The sequence below is a fragment of the Notolepis coatsorum genome (assembly GCF_963971535.1).
Source record: "Notolepis coatsorum genome assembly, chromosome: 14".
Taxonomy (NCBI): Eukaryota; Metazoa; Chordata; class Actinopteri; order Aulopiformes; family Paralepididae; genus Notolepis; species Notolepis coatsorum.
Genome location: NC_140178.1, coordinates 27,914,141 through 27,931,723, shown reverse-complemented (window position 1 = coordinate 27,931,723; position 17,583 = coordinate 27,914,141). Strand labels below are relative to the sequence as shown.

The following is a 17,583-nucleotide window of genomic DNA, read 5'->3' as shown; positions in this document are numbered from 1 at the left end:
AAAAGTATTAAATAAGAAAACAACTGTAAATTCTGGAGAAGAAATGTAAATACATAATCATACTAGTTTCACTTTGATAGGGTGGCAGTCTACACCATCCAATACAACATGCGCTCGTTCATGAACGTGAAACACTGGCCGTGGATGAGGCTGTACTTTAAGCTCAAGCCTCTTCTGAAGAGTGCAGAGTCGGAGAAGGAAATGGCCCAGATGAAGGTGGACTTCACCAAGCTCCAGGAGGATCTGGCCAAGTCAGACAACAGGCGGCGAGAGCTCGAGGAGAAAATGGTTTCCGTTGTGCAAGAAAAGAATGATCTCCTTCTTCAAGTCCAGGCGGTAAATGAAGCCAAATATTTAAAACAAGTTTTACAAGAAGTGAGAATAGTTAGCATTATTCCTACACAGGATGTGATGTAACTAAACAAGGGATGCAGTGATATTGAGTCCTATCATCCGAGTACCAATCTGTACTTTTACTGAGCAGTATAGACTTACACCAGTGGTTCTCAACCTCTTTGGTTCACGACCCCTAGGAACAGAAGGATGCCTATCCACGACCCCCCCAGTCAAACGTAGACAGAGTGGTGAACTTTGACATGAAATAAGTGTTTTTTATTTACTCTTCCTGTCTATTTAACATTAAATAAATGATTTCACAAGACAAATAAGCTTCTGTACCAAAATAACCCCCCCCCCCCCATTTTTTTTTAAATAAATAAATACTTTTAAAAATGTATTATTTATTTGTTTGTTTATTATAAAAAAAAAATTATAATTATTTCATTCTTTTATTTATTTACTTATCTATTAGTTTGGGGTCATTGAATATAAATAATTTAAATAGAAAATCCATTTAGTCCTTTAGAGAAATCTAACATCTTCCTATACGTATCAAAAGTCGCTTTGCTTTTATTTTTAGTAATTCTCCACACACCGATACACTATTTTAGCCTTTGATTAGCCTTTAACAGCCCGGTATCAGTATCAGCCATTCGTGCCTGAATCCCTGAACTAAACCATGTGATGCCAGGAGTCCGACAGCCTGCTGGATGCGGAGGAGAGGTGCGAAGGGCTCATCAAGAGCAAGGTGCAGATGGAGGCCAAGCTCAAGGAGGTGACTGAGAGGCTGGAGGAAGAGGAGGAGCTGAACGCCGAGCTCACCTCCGGCAGGAGGAAGCTGGAGGACGAGTGCTCCGAACTCAAGAAGGACATCGACGACTTGGAGCTCACCTTGGCTAAAGTGGAGAAGGAGAAACACGCCATGGAGAACAAGGTAGTATCATCTAATAATTACTATTATTATTACTTATTACATTAATGACCAAGCTACAGTAAGGGGAAATGTCATAGAAATTATGGGTAAAGGCTCAAATCCAGAATCTTTTGACCATCCAGATTTTGGGTATTATGTACGTAACGTGTCCTTCAGTGTTGAAGTCGAGTCACTAAATCTCGAGGTCGAGTCTCGAGTCTAAGTCCGAGTCACCAAAGAAAAGCCAGAGTCGAGTCCTCATTACCCTAGTCCAAGTCCTGAGTCCAAGTCATCAAGGTTGAGTCCACTCCACTCTGGCAGTCAAAGAGTTGACATACAAATAAAAAAAAAAATCTCTACATTAAACATAAATGACACAGCGGTCACCATTTCAATGGGAGTTTATTTACTTTGTGACACAATAGCCAAACAAATGCACTAACCATCAATATCTTATGCCAGATGATTAAGGCATATTACACTTTTTTTATCAATTCTGTCTGAAAATCCTCGTCTGCACCTTCCGAGTCCGAATGCAGTCAATGCTCGAGTCCAAGTCCAAGTCAGGGGCGGTCAGGTGGCGTAGCAGAGATTGCGTTCGTCACCAACGCCGAAGATGCTGGATTCGCGTGTTCGAATCCAGCTCCCGGCGTTGTCACCAGCTTGGCTGGCCGTTCACACTAATACAATTGGCAGTATTAGAGGGTGGGAAAGCTGGCGGGTGGGTCCTGGGCGTTGTGGACAGCGACCCCTACAGTTCGGTCGGGGCGCCTGCTCAGCAAGGGTAGGATCTGGAGAGAGGTAGTGCGGCCTCCCACACGTTACACTCTCCCGGTGAGAATCTGCGTGGCCAGGCTGGCTGCCGGCAGGCTGCACATGCGTCGGAGGAAAAGCATGTGACAGTCTCCGGCCTCTTGGACCAACAGTAGGGGAAAGTGCGCAACAACCAGGAAGGGTGGGATGGGAGAAAAATCGGAAAAAAGAAGGAGGGGGAAAAAGATAATCAAGTCCAAGTCCGAGTCATCAGTGCTCAAGTCCAAGTCAAGTCCGAGTCCTGGACTTGAGTACTACAATCCTTTATTTCAGGTGAAAAACCTGACAGAGGAGCTCATGAGCCAAGACGAGAGTCTCGTCAAGCTGACCAAAGAGAAGAGAGCCCTTCAAGAGGCCCACCAGCAAACACTGGATGACCTGCAGGCAGAGGAGGACAAGATGAACTCTCTGACCAAAGCCAAAAGCAAACTGGAACAACAGGTGGATGAGGTGAGTTACTGTATGAAACGCCCAGTAAGGTACGTTACTAACGGCTGGCCTGAATGTCGCTTCTCAGGCTCTGGGAGCATTCGCTTTGGAGTGTCCGAATATTTTCAAAACGCCTGTAAAAAGTGTACGTACGTCGTAGTTGAACATATTCTGTTGTTAGTCCACTGAGGAACAGTATGTTTTGGTTTTATATACATTTAGTAGTACCGTATACAAGATCATAATGATGCCGTCCGGATAGCAAAGTTGGCATCTGAAACTTCCGCCCAACAAATAGGATATTCAAATAGTTTGTGCCAGTCTTATATATTAGATAAAAAGGGACTTACTGTATGTGCTATGTGCAGGAAAAAAGGTGCATACACTCAGCGCTTCTTCTATATTTCAGCTGGAAGGCTCTCTGGAACACGAGAAGAAGATTCGCATGGACCTGGAGAGAGCCAGGAGGAAGCTGGAGGGGGATCTGAAGCTTGCTCTCGAGTCCCTCATGGACCTGGAAAATGAGAAGCAGCAGCTGGATGAAAAGCTCAAAAAGTAAGAGGTATTGTCTCTCACGGAGTAGCTTCACGGAGCAGGTTTATGTTTCGGTTATGTTACGTTTGTGTTTTGGTTAAAGTCGCTTTAAAACCACTGAAGAAGAAGAAGTCTTTATTTGTCATGCAGATTTTTTTAACACACACACATGCGATGGGCGACCCACAGGAACACACACACACATGCACTGAGTTGCTGATGAAATGTTCTCTGCACTTCCCATCCCGACCCGTCGTCCTTCCCCAGGGCAGCCGGGAGCAGACAAGGGCTGCAGTGTGCGCCTCACCCGGGGACCAAGTGCTCCTGTCAGCCTGCGTCATGGACGCGACAGCGTTAGCGATCTGTTGTGCATGTTTTTCCATTGGGTTTATCTTATCGGGAGGGGAAACCCTTGCGAGCACGAGGAGAACATGCAAACTCCACACAGAAAGGCCCGGGAGATAACACGGCAACCTGGTCCCCAAGCGGGAGTCGAACCCACAACCTTCTTGCTGTGAGGCAACAGTGTTAACCACTACTCCACCGTGCAGAGAAATGGAGCCATCGCCAAGTGTTTATTATAGGGGGCGACAGTGGCTCGGGAGGTAGAGCAGTCGTCTGGCAATCCGGAGGTTCCCGGTTCGATTCCCGCTCCTCCCGGGCAGCGTGTCGATGTGTCCTTGAGCAAGACACCTAACCCCTAATTGCTCCCGATGAGCAGGTTGGCACCTTGCATGGTTGCCTCGGCTGTCGATGTGTGAGTGAATGGGTAAAATGTGAGTAACAAATTGTAAAGCGCTTTGGATAAAAGCACTATATAAAAAAGCAGCCATTTACCATTCATTACTCGTAATGTTATAGGCTAATATTGATACTGTGTTTGGTTGCTGCTATAGATGACACACAACACGCATGTCTTATTACATGTAAATACTTCTATGCTACTGTTGTGACCAGTGGCAGCCGTGTATTTTATACCTAGGCCTTCAGTTATCAATTAAGCATTTTAACCGACTTTGAATAACCTCACCATGCCACTAGGGCTATTAGGCTACTGTCATTCGACGTAACTACCCCATATTCACAGTGACGACAGTAAATTATAGAGTGGAATAAAGTGATTTAAGACAAAGGAACACTACATTAATTAATTAACACATGCATTACAATACATTAATTGCAGAGACATGATGGTGACCAAAACAATCATGCACCACTATTACCAGTATGACAGGATGCTGCATCACAAATAGATAATCATATAATAATCATAGCCCAAATCAATGTCATTATCAAGAAACAAAAACAACCAGTTATATTTACTCATGATATCACCAAGCAAGCAAAAATCCCGTAAAACACAACACAATCAGGATTCAACAGGCTTCCCCACAGATTCTAGTCAAGCTGCTGGGCCTAAACGCACACATGCCGCCACGCACAGCCAGGCCAATGAATCTGAACATCATTCATACCACGCAACTGTGAACACATTCGGTGACGGCGCACCTTGACAGATGAGAACATATGATCTGGTGACAGACGCACCTTTAGTGAGGAAGGAAACAAGCACCTGTCGTCGTCAAATCTGTTGATTGCAAATAACAGGCATTCCCAGCAATACAATTTTCAACAGTCCCCCGATGCTGTAAGCTGGGTGTACCTTTCACAGTGACATGATTGAAAGTTCCTTTCCCTGGTTGAGAAAGGCTGCTAGCTGTCCTCACTAGCTCCAGCTTTTCTTGAAAGGTCCTGAAATATTTTGCCCCCAAATCCATTTCTGCTCCTCCTTCCGTCATTGTGCATGAAACAATAAAACAGGACTACATACAAATCAAAATAAAAAATACCTTCAAAATAGAAATCTGCTACTTTACGGACTTTACGTTGTTCGTTTTGCTTCAGTAACTGTCCCTCTGATAGTGCACGACGAATTTCGCGCCACACAAGAAAAAAAACTGGTGATGTTGAATTCTAAATCTGATTGAATGTGACAATCAACAACATCTCCCCATCAAATTTTGTTTCAACAGCAGAGGGGATTCACTCAATATCCTGAAGGCCTCAGGGTAGATTTATTTTCAGCACAGGTGGAAAACCTGATTGGATAAAAGCTCAAATGTATACGAGCTGCACTGGCAACAGACAACTGACTGAGAGAGTGGAATGGAATTATGTTAATAAACTGATGTGAATGAACATTGTAAAATACATACAACATTAATGAAAATATAGGCTATATTACATTATAACTCATTACATTTTCTGATTCTGACAATCTGGCCATCAGAAAAGCCTCTGGTTGTGATTGTAGCCATGCCGTAGCTTGTATCCCTGCCTCCACTTGTTATTTTGCTTCCCTGCTTTACTGATTTTACTGTTTGTAATGTGTGTTCTGCCACAAATTCAAGCATATACTCAAATAAATCGTTCTTTGTTTGACAGGAAAGACTTTGAGTTGTCGCAGCTGCAGACTAAGATGGAAGATGAACAAACCCTCGGTGTGCAGCTGCAGAAGAGGATCAAAGAGCTGCAGGTGAAGAACTGACCCGTTTCAAAAACCCGCCCTCTTTTCCCGATCCTCCAATCACGACCACTGCTAACAGTTGTGATTGGAGGATCAAGAAGGAGGGCGGGGTCTGAGATAGGTAAATTGGGAGAACGGGTTGCGTGCAGGCATGCGTTCGTCATGGGACGGGGTTGCACTCCCACGATTGGGTGTACATGTCACATGACCAGAAATGACCTGGCCAATCAGAGACGCGGAAACAAACATTTGTTGTCTAAAGTATTCAGGCGAACGGGTTCGATTTTCCAAGGTTGCAACTTGCATCACTAAGTGAAATGTCCTTTAATTTCTATTGTAAATTCTATTCATTCAGATAATTTTATTGTCACAGCTTTTTAAAATGTACATACATTCAGAAAAACGTGAGATGCTTGTTTTTCCTGAATCCTCAACCGTAGCAGATTTGTAAACATAGTACACAACATATATTTCTACAAACTATAACTATAAGTTATAACTATAAACTATAGCTATAAACTAAATAAGCTATAAACAAACGATAAACTAAACACAATATACAACATATATTCTACAAACTACACTATACTAACTGTATAAATAAACTATAAACTAAAACTATAAACTAAACTGTAAACTAAACATAATACACAACGTATATTCTATCTATACAAACTATACAGTACAAGCTATATGTTAGCAGCAGTGTCTGCATGTAATACTGTAAGTGTGCTTGTAAGTCACTTAACCCGTTCACTACCACACTACAGACGGTTAACTGTCTAGTGTGGTAGTGAAAGGGTTAACTATTTGTCATGTTTATTTTTTATTTATTTTTTGCACATGGTAGTGTATTACAGTACATTACAAATTCCTATAATTCATTTAGTTATTATAATAAAATACACCCATAAGCAAAAAGGAGCAGGAAGAAGAATACATTCTTATTAATACCTGCCCCCTATCCAATTAAATTAAGTAAATTTGATGGTCGGCACTTACAACCATTACTTGCACTAAAGTGCAAATTTAAACAAATTCAAAACAAAACAACTAGAACAAAAACGAGCAACAAATTAACAGCGCATACAACATACAATGTGGCAGTGAAATGGTTAACATTCTGTATTGTCGCCGTGAAAGGGTTAACCATTTGGTAGTGTGGTAGTGAAAGGGTTAAGGTGCTTCTTGGTGCTTATTGTAGATTTACATTACTATACTCTGTAGGCTCGCACTGAAGCGCTGGAGGAAGAGATGGAGGCCGAGCGCTCCACTCGGGCCAGAGTGGAGAAGCAGAGGTCGGATGTCTCCAGGGAACTTGAGGAGATCAGCGAGAGGCTGGAGGAGGCCGGCGGAGCCACCGCCTCCCAGGTGGAGATGAGCAAGAAGCGGGAGACGGAGCTCCAGAAGCTGCGCAGAGACCTGGAGGAGTCCTCCCTGCAGCACGACGGCACCTCCGCGGCCCTGAGGAAGAGGCACGCCGACAGCGTGGCGGAGCTGGGAGAGCAGCTGGACAACCTGCAGAGGGTCAAGCAGAAGCTGGAGAAGGAGAAGAGCGAGTTGAGGCTGGAGGTGGACGACGTGGCGAGCAGCATGGAGGCCATCGCTAAATCCAGGGTCAGTCATCACGCTTCATTTACTCTTTTACATAAATGGTAAATGGGGCATTTATGCAGCGCCCAAATCGCTTTACAATTTGTTCCTCACATTTTACCCATTCACTCACACATTCACTCACCGATGGCAGAGGCAACCATGCATCCCCACCTCCATTAGGCTTGCCCCCTCGACAGATGCCTTCAAATCTAGACTTAAAACCCACTTCTACCTATTAGCTTTTCCCGATGTTCACTGACTCATGCCCTGTTTTCCTGGTGTTTGCTTGTGTGTCCTCCCATAAAACTGAGATGTGATTGTTGTCTAGATGTATCTATGTATCTACCCTCTGTACACTTTGGTTGACATGTGTCATGTTAAACGTGCTCTATAAATAAATCTGATTGATTGAAGGTGCCAACCTGCTCATCGGGCACTTAGGGGTTAAGTGTCTTGCTCAAGGACACGCTGGCCGGGAGGAGCGGGAATTGAACCGGGAACCTCTAGATTACCAGACGACTGCTCTACCTCCTGAGCTACTGTCGCCCCACATTTAGTCATTTAGTTGACGCTTTTATCCAAAGCGACTTACAGGTTCTGTACAACAGGTCAGCAGGAAGGGTACAACTGTTTCAGCTGAGTAACGATGTTCGTCAAACAGTGTTGAAACTTGGACGCTGCAGTGTTGAGTGCATAGTAGTAGAGACATATTAGTATAGTAGGTAGTAATATAGGCAAGGACGATTATTTATTGGAAAAGTGCATGATATAGAAGACGGTACTTTAAAGAAGGCTCTTTAAAAAAAAATTATAATAATTTGATATTGATTGAAGAAGTGTGTTTCAGCATCATTCTATTCTCGGTTAGTAAGTTGTGATTCTAATAGTCATCATTTTAGTCAGCATATAATCAATCAATAAATTTTCCAATTCGTAGGTTAATCTGGAGAAAATGTGCCGCTCACTTGAAGATAATCTAAACGAGGTGAAATCCAAGGAGGAGGAGCATCAAAGGTTGATCAACGACCTTTCAAATCAGAAGGCTCGACTGCAGACAGAAAACGGTAATGCGCTTTAATCCCATTTAAACCAGAAAGCCAACAGACATCACTCACATAGACTAGGCGTTTCTAAAAATGCGTCTCGTAACTATCCCCGCAGCTGAAATGTCTCGCCAGCTGGAAGAAAAGGAATCCCTAATGTCACAGCTAACCCGGGGAAAACAGGCCTTCAGTCAGCAGATCGAGGTGCTAAAGAGACTTCACGAGGAGGAAGGGAAGGTAAAGACGTCAGGGTTGGGGGGGGGGGGGGGGGGGGGGGTGTAGGTAACGCACACACGGACGCACACCAAAGGGGGGAATCTTAATGTTACCCCCAGAGGGAACCACTGGTATCGCATGAGATGAGTTAGGGTGGGTGAAAACACAAGCACACTGAAATACATTCAAATACAAGCTATAGAGAACACAAAACACCAGGATAAAAAATTAAATAACCACCACTGCCTAGCAGTTGAAAAGAACCAGGAAACCAGAAGCACTACAGGAAGAGAAAACCCTAGAAACAGTACTCGAGACACGTACTCCTGTACTACTGAGGGCAAACATGAAACGAACAAGCGTTGGAAAACAGGAAACCAAGCCTACTTAAAGGCACTGCACACCTGACACAAATCAGGTGCCAATCAAGCCCACACACCTGCCATGCCTTATGGCAATTAACTGGTGTCTGGTGATTGACAGCTCACAAGAGAAAACCCAAAATAACTGGTGTCTGGTGATTGACAGCTCACAAGAGAAAACCCAAAATAACTGGTGTCTGGTGATTGGCAGCAGAAAGGTACATACATAGCACACAGGAATAAACTAAAACCAAGCCCACATAGACCGTGAGCCATCACAAAAGATGCAGGAGAATAGTAGATTGTTTGAAAAGATCGCCACTCTCGCGACAAATGAATATGCCAACGGTGCCAGAAGACCAAAGAATGGTATTAAGGAAGAAGGTTCTGCACACTCTGAAACAAAGAAACAAAGTCTCTTTAATCAAACAAAAGTCAAGGTCGACCTCCATCGGTCTATACACACAGTCTATACAATAAACTAGGTCCACCTATAGTCATAAACGCATTGAGCTGTATGGACACTACAGGTGTAGTTGTGTCACTCTGTAGTTCAACAGATACTTTAGTGAGTAGTCCTCTCCGTTCTCTCAGACGCATACAAACAAGTACATGGACCGGATAGGACACAGAGGATGTATGATCCGCATCCCAAGTGAGAACAACAACAAGCACAGCGTGCAAAACGATGACAACAACCAGAACATTTAAATTAAAATATAATTATCATCGCTTTTGCACGCTGTGCTTGTTGTTGTTCTCACTTGGGATGCGGATCATTCATCCTCCTGTGTCCTATCCGGTCCATGCACTTGTTTCTATGCATCTGGAGAGTGGAGAGGACTACTCACTAAAGTATCTGTTGAACTGCAGAGTGACACAACTACAACTAAACACACAAAATTGAGATTTTGAGCTCCAATACTTTTAGCCTTTATCTTATCTTCACACCAGCGCTCGTATTCCTATGTTCTTATGTACTTTAGATACTATTGCTACCATGTATGTATGTATATGTGTTTCATTACATGTATATATACATAACATACAAACCAATTATTTGCCTGTTCTATTTCTATCCATCTATCATCCATAGCAACACTATATTATCACCGACATCCTGTTGGGGGATCCCCTTTGAACATCCCATCTGAGGTTTCTCGCCTCCACGCCGCCTGTGGTGCTTTCTTTCCTATTGCTAGGTTTTAGTGAGTCTTTCCCCATCTTCATTGGGGAACGGCTGGGAGTGTTGCATATATGGATTGTATGGTGGTTTTTGTTCGGGATCTATTGTTTCTTTTCGACTTGTAAAACCCATGGGGGCAATTCCATGTGATCCCGGGCTATAAAAAATACATTTGATTTGATATGATAAAGAAACGTGCAAAGATACATAAGAGGCAAGGGTGTTAATAAATTCTCATCTGAATGCATTTACACGTTAACGTGTCATCCGTGTGATTCTGTCAAGGCCAAGAATGCCCTGGCCCACGCTCTGCAGGCCGCGCGGCACGACTGTGAGCTGCTGAGGGAGCAGTACGAGGAGGAGCAGGAGGCCAAGGCGGAGCTGCAGCGCGGCATGTCTAAGGCCAACAGCGAGGTGGCTCAGTGGAGAACCAAGTACGAGACCGATGCCATCCAGCGCACCGAGGAACTCGAAGAGGCCAAGTGAGAATGATCGCAATGTCATCTTTACAACAGGGGGACATTCTGATGATAGTGTGTCGTCACGTAGGGCTGTCTTTTACTAAATTAATTCTTGTTGACGACTAATAATCATAGGACTTTGTTGACATACAAGTCGATGTACTAGTTGATTTAATCAACAAATCTGTAAGATTGTGTTTCCCACATGCATCCATGGAGAGGTTAGCCTTCGAGAGAGGTGTTAGTTGGACAATGCCTAGGCTAACCGGTCATGTCCGCTTCCATTCATTGTGCTAAGCTAGGCTTTCTACTGAATGCACAGAGAGGAAACTGGTATCTATATTCTTGTCTCTCTCTGGAGCAGACGGTAAGCTAATGTTCCTTTAAGTTAAATTTCAAGCGACTTGTACTGTATGCAAGTATTTTCATTTTAGGGGACTTACTAAACTTTTTATTCCACTACATTTCAAAGGAAATATCGTATTTTTTACTCCACTACATGTATCTGAACCCATCAATTACTAGTTACTTTGAAGAAAAGTATTTTGCATGGTAAAGATGTATGAAGATTATATACTTTCACATTTGAAACCTGTCAACCTGTCAATGTAATCAGAGCAGCATAACTGGACCACATACCACTTTAACCTTTAGAGGTCAAGGCATAAAATAGGCATTAAATGGGCATAATTGTAGACAGGCATATAATGAGCAGAGAATTGATATTAAAACCTCCCGGTTCATATATTTCTGTCATTAAAATCTATAAAAAAGATTATAATGGATTTCTTATTGATTATGAGGAGGAGGTCGCCCTAATGTCACAACGCCTGCTTTCCCACAGGAAGAAGCTCGCTCTGCGTCTTCAGGATGCAGAGGAAGCCGTGGAGGCGGTCAACTCCAAGTGTTCTTCTCTGGAGAAGACTAAGCAGAGGCTGCAGGGGGAGGTGGAGGACATGATGATGGACGCCGAGAGGTCCAACGCTTTCGCCGCTGCCTTGGACAAGAAGCAGAGGAACTACGACAAGGTCGCGCCAATGACCTTGTACTGTGTGACTAAATAATTATTCTATACGGGCATATTGGCCATATTCACACAGTGGCCATTTTGCTCTTATGTCACACCCAGGGAACCGGTGGGAATGGTGGAAAGGAATCCCAATCTGAGCATGACATAAGAGCAAATTGGCCACCGTATGAATGTGGTCAGTTGGCACCGTGGAGTAACATTTGGGGTCGATGACTAATAAGGTCAGGTTTATGATAATATACTGAGTGATAACTTGGAAAAGTGAATACATAACTTGCATTGATTGAACTGTGTTATTTATGGTAAAATCCTAAATACCTTCATATACTCTTCATACACCTGTTTTACATCATGCGTACACAATTTGTTTGGTCACAGTAATAACTATATCTATAACTTATTTTTGTTTATAAAATATACCTAAAACATACCCACTCTGTGCACTGTACACACTATATACTACTAAATATATATGTGTGTATATCCCATACCTACTCTTTATACCCCTGGCCAGTATGGCTTACTACGATAGTATATTTATACTTGTATCACTGAACATAATTATACTGTACATACATCAGATTAACATATTTACTCAGTAGCTTTGTTATATACTATTAACATAACTTGTTACACTGTATACTGTAAATACACTGTATATTACACACCTGGCCTTGTATATTGTCATGGACTTTACTGTTACGTTGCACTTCTTTTCGTTGTACTGTACCTGTGCTGTACGATGACAATACACTTTAATCTAATCTAATATACTATATATCCATCCATGTCAAAGCTAAAGGACATCTTTCAGGCATCCTCCTTTGCCAAGATAAATAAGCCTACCGCAGAGTGGAAGTGAAATGTGAATGTGTGCGAATTGCAAAGAAGCCCCATTTTGTTACACATGTCTGTCCGTAGATTGTGGCCGAGTGGAAACAGAAATACGAAGAGAACCAGGCAGAGCTGGAGGCTGCTCTGAAAGAGGGCCGCTTGATGGGCACAGAGAACTTCAAGATCAAGAACGCCTACGAGGAATCCCTGGAGCAACTTGAGAGCCTCAAGCGGGAAAACAAAAATCTCCAGCGTATGTCAGCGGCGTTTATATACAACAGTTGATCCTTTCACGTCGCATAATTGGTGTACGAAACATCTCAAACAAATCTAATTTATTTTAATTTCAGAGGAAATTATGGAGCTCACTGAACAGCTTGGAGAGACGTGCAAGACCATCCACGAGCTTGAGAAGTCAAATAAACTGTCTGAGCAGGAGAAAGTAGAAGCCCAGACTGCTCTGGAGGAGGCAGAGGTGCAGTAATGACGATAGGATCTATCTACCTCATATTTAACGTAATTGAGTGACTGAATAATGATGTTGTAGAGGAATTTACCATGTGTAAGGATGTACTCAGTCAGATGTAGAACACAGGTTTATTTAGCTCAAACAAAGTATCAAGTACAAATAGGTCGAGAGTTATTGCTGGATGACTCCAGGAGTGACAATGCCTAATATCCCTCCAAAAAGCTTGAGAATACAGTAAAACCTAGGACTTTATAGTAGAGAGAAGTGGATTCTGGGAAGGGTGGCCGAAGTATTGGATTGGAGGGGGGCCAGGGGGTTAGAAAGGGGGGGCGGGGGGTGGTATCAGGTGAGAGACAAAAGGTGGATGAATGGGGGAGAGTAATGGGAGTGGGGTTGGAACATGACTGGGAGATTGTTTGAGGGGGGAGGGGATCATTATTCCACAATATCTACAGTAGCACTATTTACATCGAGCCGTCTCTGCTCATTGTGATTGTGTATGTTCTCAGGCCTCCTTGGAGCATGGGGAATTGAAGATCCTGCGTGTCCAACTGGAGCTAAACCAGGTGAAGTCCGAGGTGGACAAGAAGATAGCGGAGAAGGACGAAGAGACCGACCAGCTCAAGAGAAACAGCCAACGAGCCATCGACTCCCTGCAAGGCAATCTGGACGCTGAGGTCAGGAGCAGGAACGACGCCTTGAGAGTCAAGAAGAAGATGGAGGGCGACCTGAACGAGATGGAGATCCAGCTGAGCCACGCCAACAGGCAGGCCGCCGAGGCCCAGAAGCAGCTGAGGAACGTGCAGGTCCAGCTCAAGGTGAGTTACAGTACGCGTGAAGTGAAGCATGTGTCGTATTTCCTTTCATGGCCTTTTGTTAACGGGGGGCCGACAGGGCGACAGTGGCTCAGGAGGTAGAGCGGTCGTCTGGTAATCGTAAGGTTTCTGGTTCGATTCCTACTCCTCCCGGGTAGTAGTGTCCTTGAGCAAGACACTTAACCCCTAATTGCTCCCGATGAGCAGGTTAGCACCTTGCATGGTTGCCTCCGCCGTCGGTGTGTGAATGTGTGAGTGAATGGGTGAATGTGATGGACAAAATTGCAAAGTGCTTTGGATAAAAGAGACGCAGTTCCCTCTCTCAGGGCGCAGTTCTAGGCCTGGTTCCCCTACACAGTTTTAAAGCCTGACAGTCTTTCTTGCTGATATACTTAAATGTCGTGTTAACATACAGAAACGCATCTTCCATTCCAGGACATACAGATTCACCTCGACGACGCCCAGAGAAGCAGCGACGACATGAAGGACCAGGTGGCCATGTCGGAGCGCAGGAGCAACCTGATGCAGGCCGAGATGGAGGAGGTCAGAGGCGCTCTGGAGCAGACGGAGAGGAGCCGCAAGGTCGCCGAGCAGGAGCTGCTGGACACCAGCGAGAGAGGACAGCTCCTTCACTCACAGGTGAAGCTTGAGTTGTACCTTATCTTTTAACTTCCATCCCTTTGATTTAAGAGTCAAATTAGCCGCGTAAAAGTGGCTCATGAGTTAGAGCGGTTGTCTAGTAGTCAGAAGGTTCCCGGTTCGATTCCCGCTCCTCCCGGGCAGCGTGTCGATGTGTCCTTGAGGAAGACGCTTAACCCCTAATTGCTCCCGATGTGCAGGTTGGCACCTTGCATGGTTGCCTCTGCCATCGGTGTGTGAGTGAATGGGTGAATGTGAGGAACAAAAACCGTAAAGCGCTTTGGATAAAAGCACTATATAAATGCACCATTTACCAAAGTCATCTATCACATTTATTTAGCCAATGATACACACAGCAACTCTTTGCCCAAGGAGTTGTCTTAGTATTGTTGCTGGTTAGAACGTAGTGTTGTTGCTTAAGAACATCTTGCCAGGAAATGACTTTGCTGCTTTCCTGCTGGGAGCATTGTCCATCGAAATGCCTATAAAACTGCCTGTTGAATATAGCCACCCTTGTATAACCACCCTTACAGAATACCAGCTTGATCAACAGTCGTAAGAAGCTGGAGGCTGACCTGACCCATGCTCAGGGTGAAGTAGATGACCATATGCAAGAAGCAAGGAATGCTGAGGAAAAAGCTAAAAAGGCTATCACTGATGTAAGAGCCCGTTCTTGGCTTTATTCACTTGCATACGAGCATACAAGTGTCTGTCTGGTTACTCTCTCTTGTGTAAGAATATTTTACATTTTGCATTGGTCAGGCTGCCATGATGGCTGAGGAGCTGAAGAAAGAGCAGGACACCTGCGCTCACCTGGAGAGGATGAAGAAGAACCTGGAGGTCACGGTCAAGGACCTGCAGCAACGCCTGAACGAAGCTGAAAACTTGGCATTGAAGGGAGGGAAAAAACAACTCCAGAAATTGGAGTCGAGGGTAATTTATCATTATTATAAAACTGCAAACAATCCTTTCGAATTGTTGGAATACAATAAACGCGTACAATAAATGTACTGTAGCGATGATCATGCTAGCAAAAACTACAGACAGTTTCACCCGGACAACATAAACATTCTAAATGGACTACATTTGATGTCCTGCCAGTTGTTGATATTAGCAAACATCAACAGGAATCAACTTGGGTTCAAGCTGTTCCCTAGCAATGCAATTCCACTGAAATCACAATTTATTTTCTTTCAGAATGTCAGAATGAGTCTACAGGCTCAAATTCCTCCCAGAAATTCCTGTAACTGCATTACACTCACTCCCCCAAACTAACCTCATACATCACAACAGCACCCCCGGGTGGAGGCTTTACCTCCAACATGTGATCCAGATAATGTTCTCAAGCATAGCAGACATGTATGCAACCAATGAGATTCAAGATTCAAGAGGTTTATTCATCACATACATACACAAGACATAATAGTGAAATGAAGGTGGCCATGCCTGCTTCGATTGTGCAAAAAATACAAATAATAATAGAATAAAAGAATAAAATAGACATGATAAAAAGAAAGATAAAATACAAAAGGCAATGAGTCCTATGTACACTTTCTATACAATATACAGTTCTGCCCTATGTCACAGTGACCTTTTTCCTTTCCTTTAAAGTGACCTCTTCTCATGTGATTAAAGTGACCTGTGGTGTGTTTGTGTGTGAGAGTGTGCAGATGTGTGGTGTGGTGTGTGTGTTCATGTGTGCTTGTGTGTGTAGAGATCAGTGTTCAATGTTCTGATGGCCCGGGGGAAGAAGCTGAGCCTGAGCCAATGTAACTCCTTACAGAGCAGGTTCTCATATTAGACAAAAGGATGATAGAGTTGTGAGTTTCATTACAACAGCAGCCTCCTCATATTCCAGGTGCGAGAGCTGGAGGGTGAGCTTGAAGCAGAACAAAGACACGGATCAGAGGCGGTGAAGGGATCGCGCAAATATGAACGCAGGATAAAAGAGCTCACTTATCAGGTAATTTCATGAATCTTGTGGTTCGAAGCATTCGTTATTATACATCGAGGATGTTTTACCACTTTGTTGATGTTATTTTGTTTCCGATATTGGAACAACAAGTCGGAGGAGGACAGAAAGAACAGCATGCGGCTGCAGGACCTGGTGGATAAGCTACAGCTGAAGGTCAAATTATCTAAAAGGCAGTCCGAGGAGTCTGTGAGTGTTTGTACTTTTCTTTTTTTTAGCATTAGCTTAAAATATAGTTCAAACTAGGGATGCTCGATATTGGCTTTTTTACCGATACCGATATACCGATATTGTCCAACTCTTAATTTCCGATACCGATATCAACCGATACCGATATATGCAGGGTTTCCCCCCTAAAAAACTGAATAATTTCAGGTAATTAACATTACATATCTCTTGTTGTGGAATTAACACAACATTATGCATACTTTTGACAATAAATAAAATCAGAATTTGTTCTTACTTGCTTGCCTGGGTAAATAAAGGTTATAGAAATGTAAAAGATTTATTTTGTAATTTTTTTTTGAAAACCGATACCGATATTTTCCAATATCACATTTTGATGCCGATATCGGCCGATAATATCGGTAGGCCGATAATATCGGACATCCCTAGTTCAAACCCATCTGCGGAAAGTTCCATTTTCTTAAAATATATATGAATGAATGATGTGAGTCAACAGGAGGAGCAAGCCAACACACATGTGACCAAGCTGAGGAAGGTGCAGCACGAGCTGGAGGAGGCCGAGGAGCGGGCCGACATCGCAGAGTCACAGGTCAACAAGATGAGGGTGAAGAGTCGCGACATGGGCAAGGTGAGGCTACACCTTTCATGAAGACTTTCACAGACCTGGGCAAGGTGAGGCTACACCTTTCATGAAGACTTTCACAGACCTGGGCAAGGTAAGGCTACACCTTTCATGAAGACTTTCACAGACCTGGGCAAGGTGAGGTTACACCTTTCATGAAGACTTTCACAGACCTGGGCAAGGTGAGGCTACACCTTTCATGAAGACTTTCACAGACCTGGGCAAGGTGAGGTTACACCTTTCATGAAGACTTTCACAGACCTGGGCACGGTGAGGTTACACCTTTCATGAAGACTTTCACAGACCTGGGCAAGGTGAGGTTACACCTTTCATGAAGACTTTCACAGACCTGGGAAAGGTGAGGTTACATCTTTCATGAAGACTTTCACAGACCTGGGCAAGGTGAGGTTACACCTTTCATGAAGACTTTCACAGACCTGGGAAAGGTGAGGTTACATCTTTCATGAAGACTTTCACAGACCTGGGCAAGGTGAGGTTACACCTTTCATGAAGACTTTCACAGACCTGGGAAAGGTGAGGTTACATCTTTCATGAAGACTTTCACAGACATGGGCAAGGTGAGGCTACACCTTTCAT

At 43.7% G+C, this 17,583-nt stretch overlaps 1 protein-coding gene across 1 annotated transcript in view; it reads left to right on the top strand.

The window, feature by feature from the left end:
• Positions 1-17,013, top strand: part of LOC311240475 (myosin-4-like) — a gene marked incomplete at both ends in the record, with an annotated part of 33,511 nt that extends 16,498 nt beyond the window's left edge. Inside the window, 19 exons of the mRNA XM_084329054.1 lie at positions 81-336; positions 1,031-1,273; positions 2,339-2,515; positions 2,904-3,049; positions 5,474-5,564; positions 6,783-7,172; positions 8,089-8,215; positions 8,313-8,431; positions 10,244-10,440; positions 11,264-11,447; positions 12,371-12,536; positions 12,634-12,758; positions 13,262-13,570; positions 14,003-14,206; positions 14,740-14,865; positions 14,969-15,139; positions 16,065-16,169; positions 16,272-16,367; positions 16,861-17,013. Coding sequence (XP_084185180.1) covers positions 81-336; positions 1,031-1,273; positions 2,339-2,515; positions 2,904-3,049; positions 5,474-5,564; positions 6,783-7,172; positions 8,089-8,215; positions 8,313-8,431; positions 10,244-10,440; positions 11,264-11,447; positions 12,371-12,536; positions 12,634-12,758; positions 13,262-13,570; positions 14,003-14,206; positions 14,740-14,865; positions 14,969-15,139; positions 16,065-16,169; positions 16,272-16,367; positions 16,861-17,013 — 3,385 coding nt within the window. The remainder of the gene's footprint in view (positions 1-80; positions 337-1,030; positions 1,274-2,338; positions 2,516-2,903; positions 3,050-5,473; positions 5,565-6,782; positions 7,173-8,088; positions 8,216-8,312; positions 8,432-10,243; positions 10,441-11,263; positions 11,448-12,370; positions 12,537-12,633; positions 12,759-13,261; positions 13,571-14,002; positions 14,207-14,739; positions 14,866-14,968; positions 15,140-16,064; positions 16,170-16,271; positions 16,368-16,860) is intronic.
• Positions 17,014-17,583: the final 570 nt, after the last annotated feature.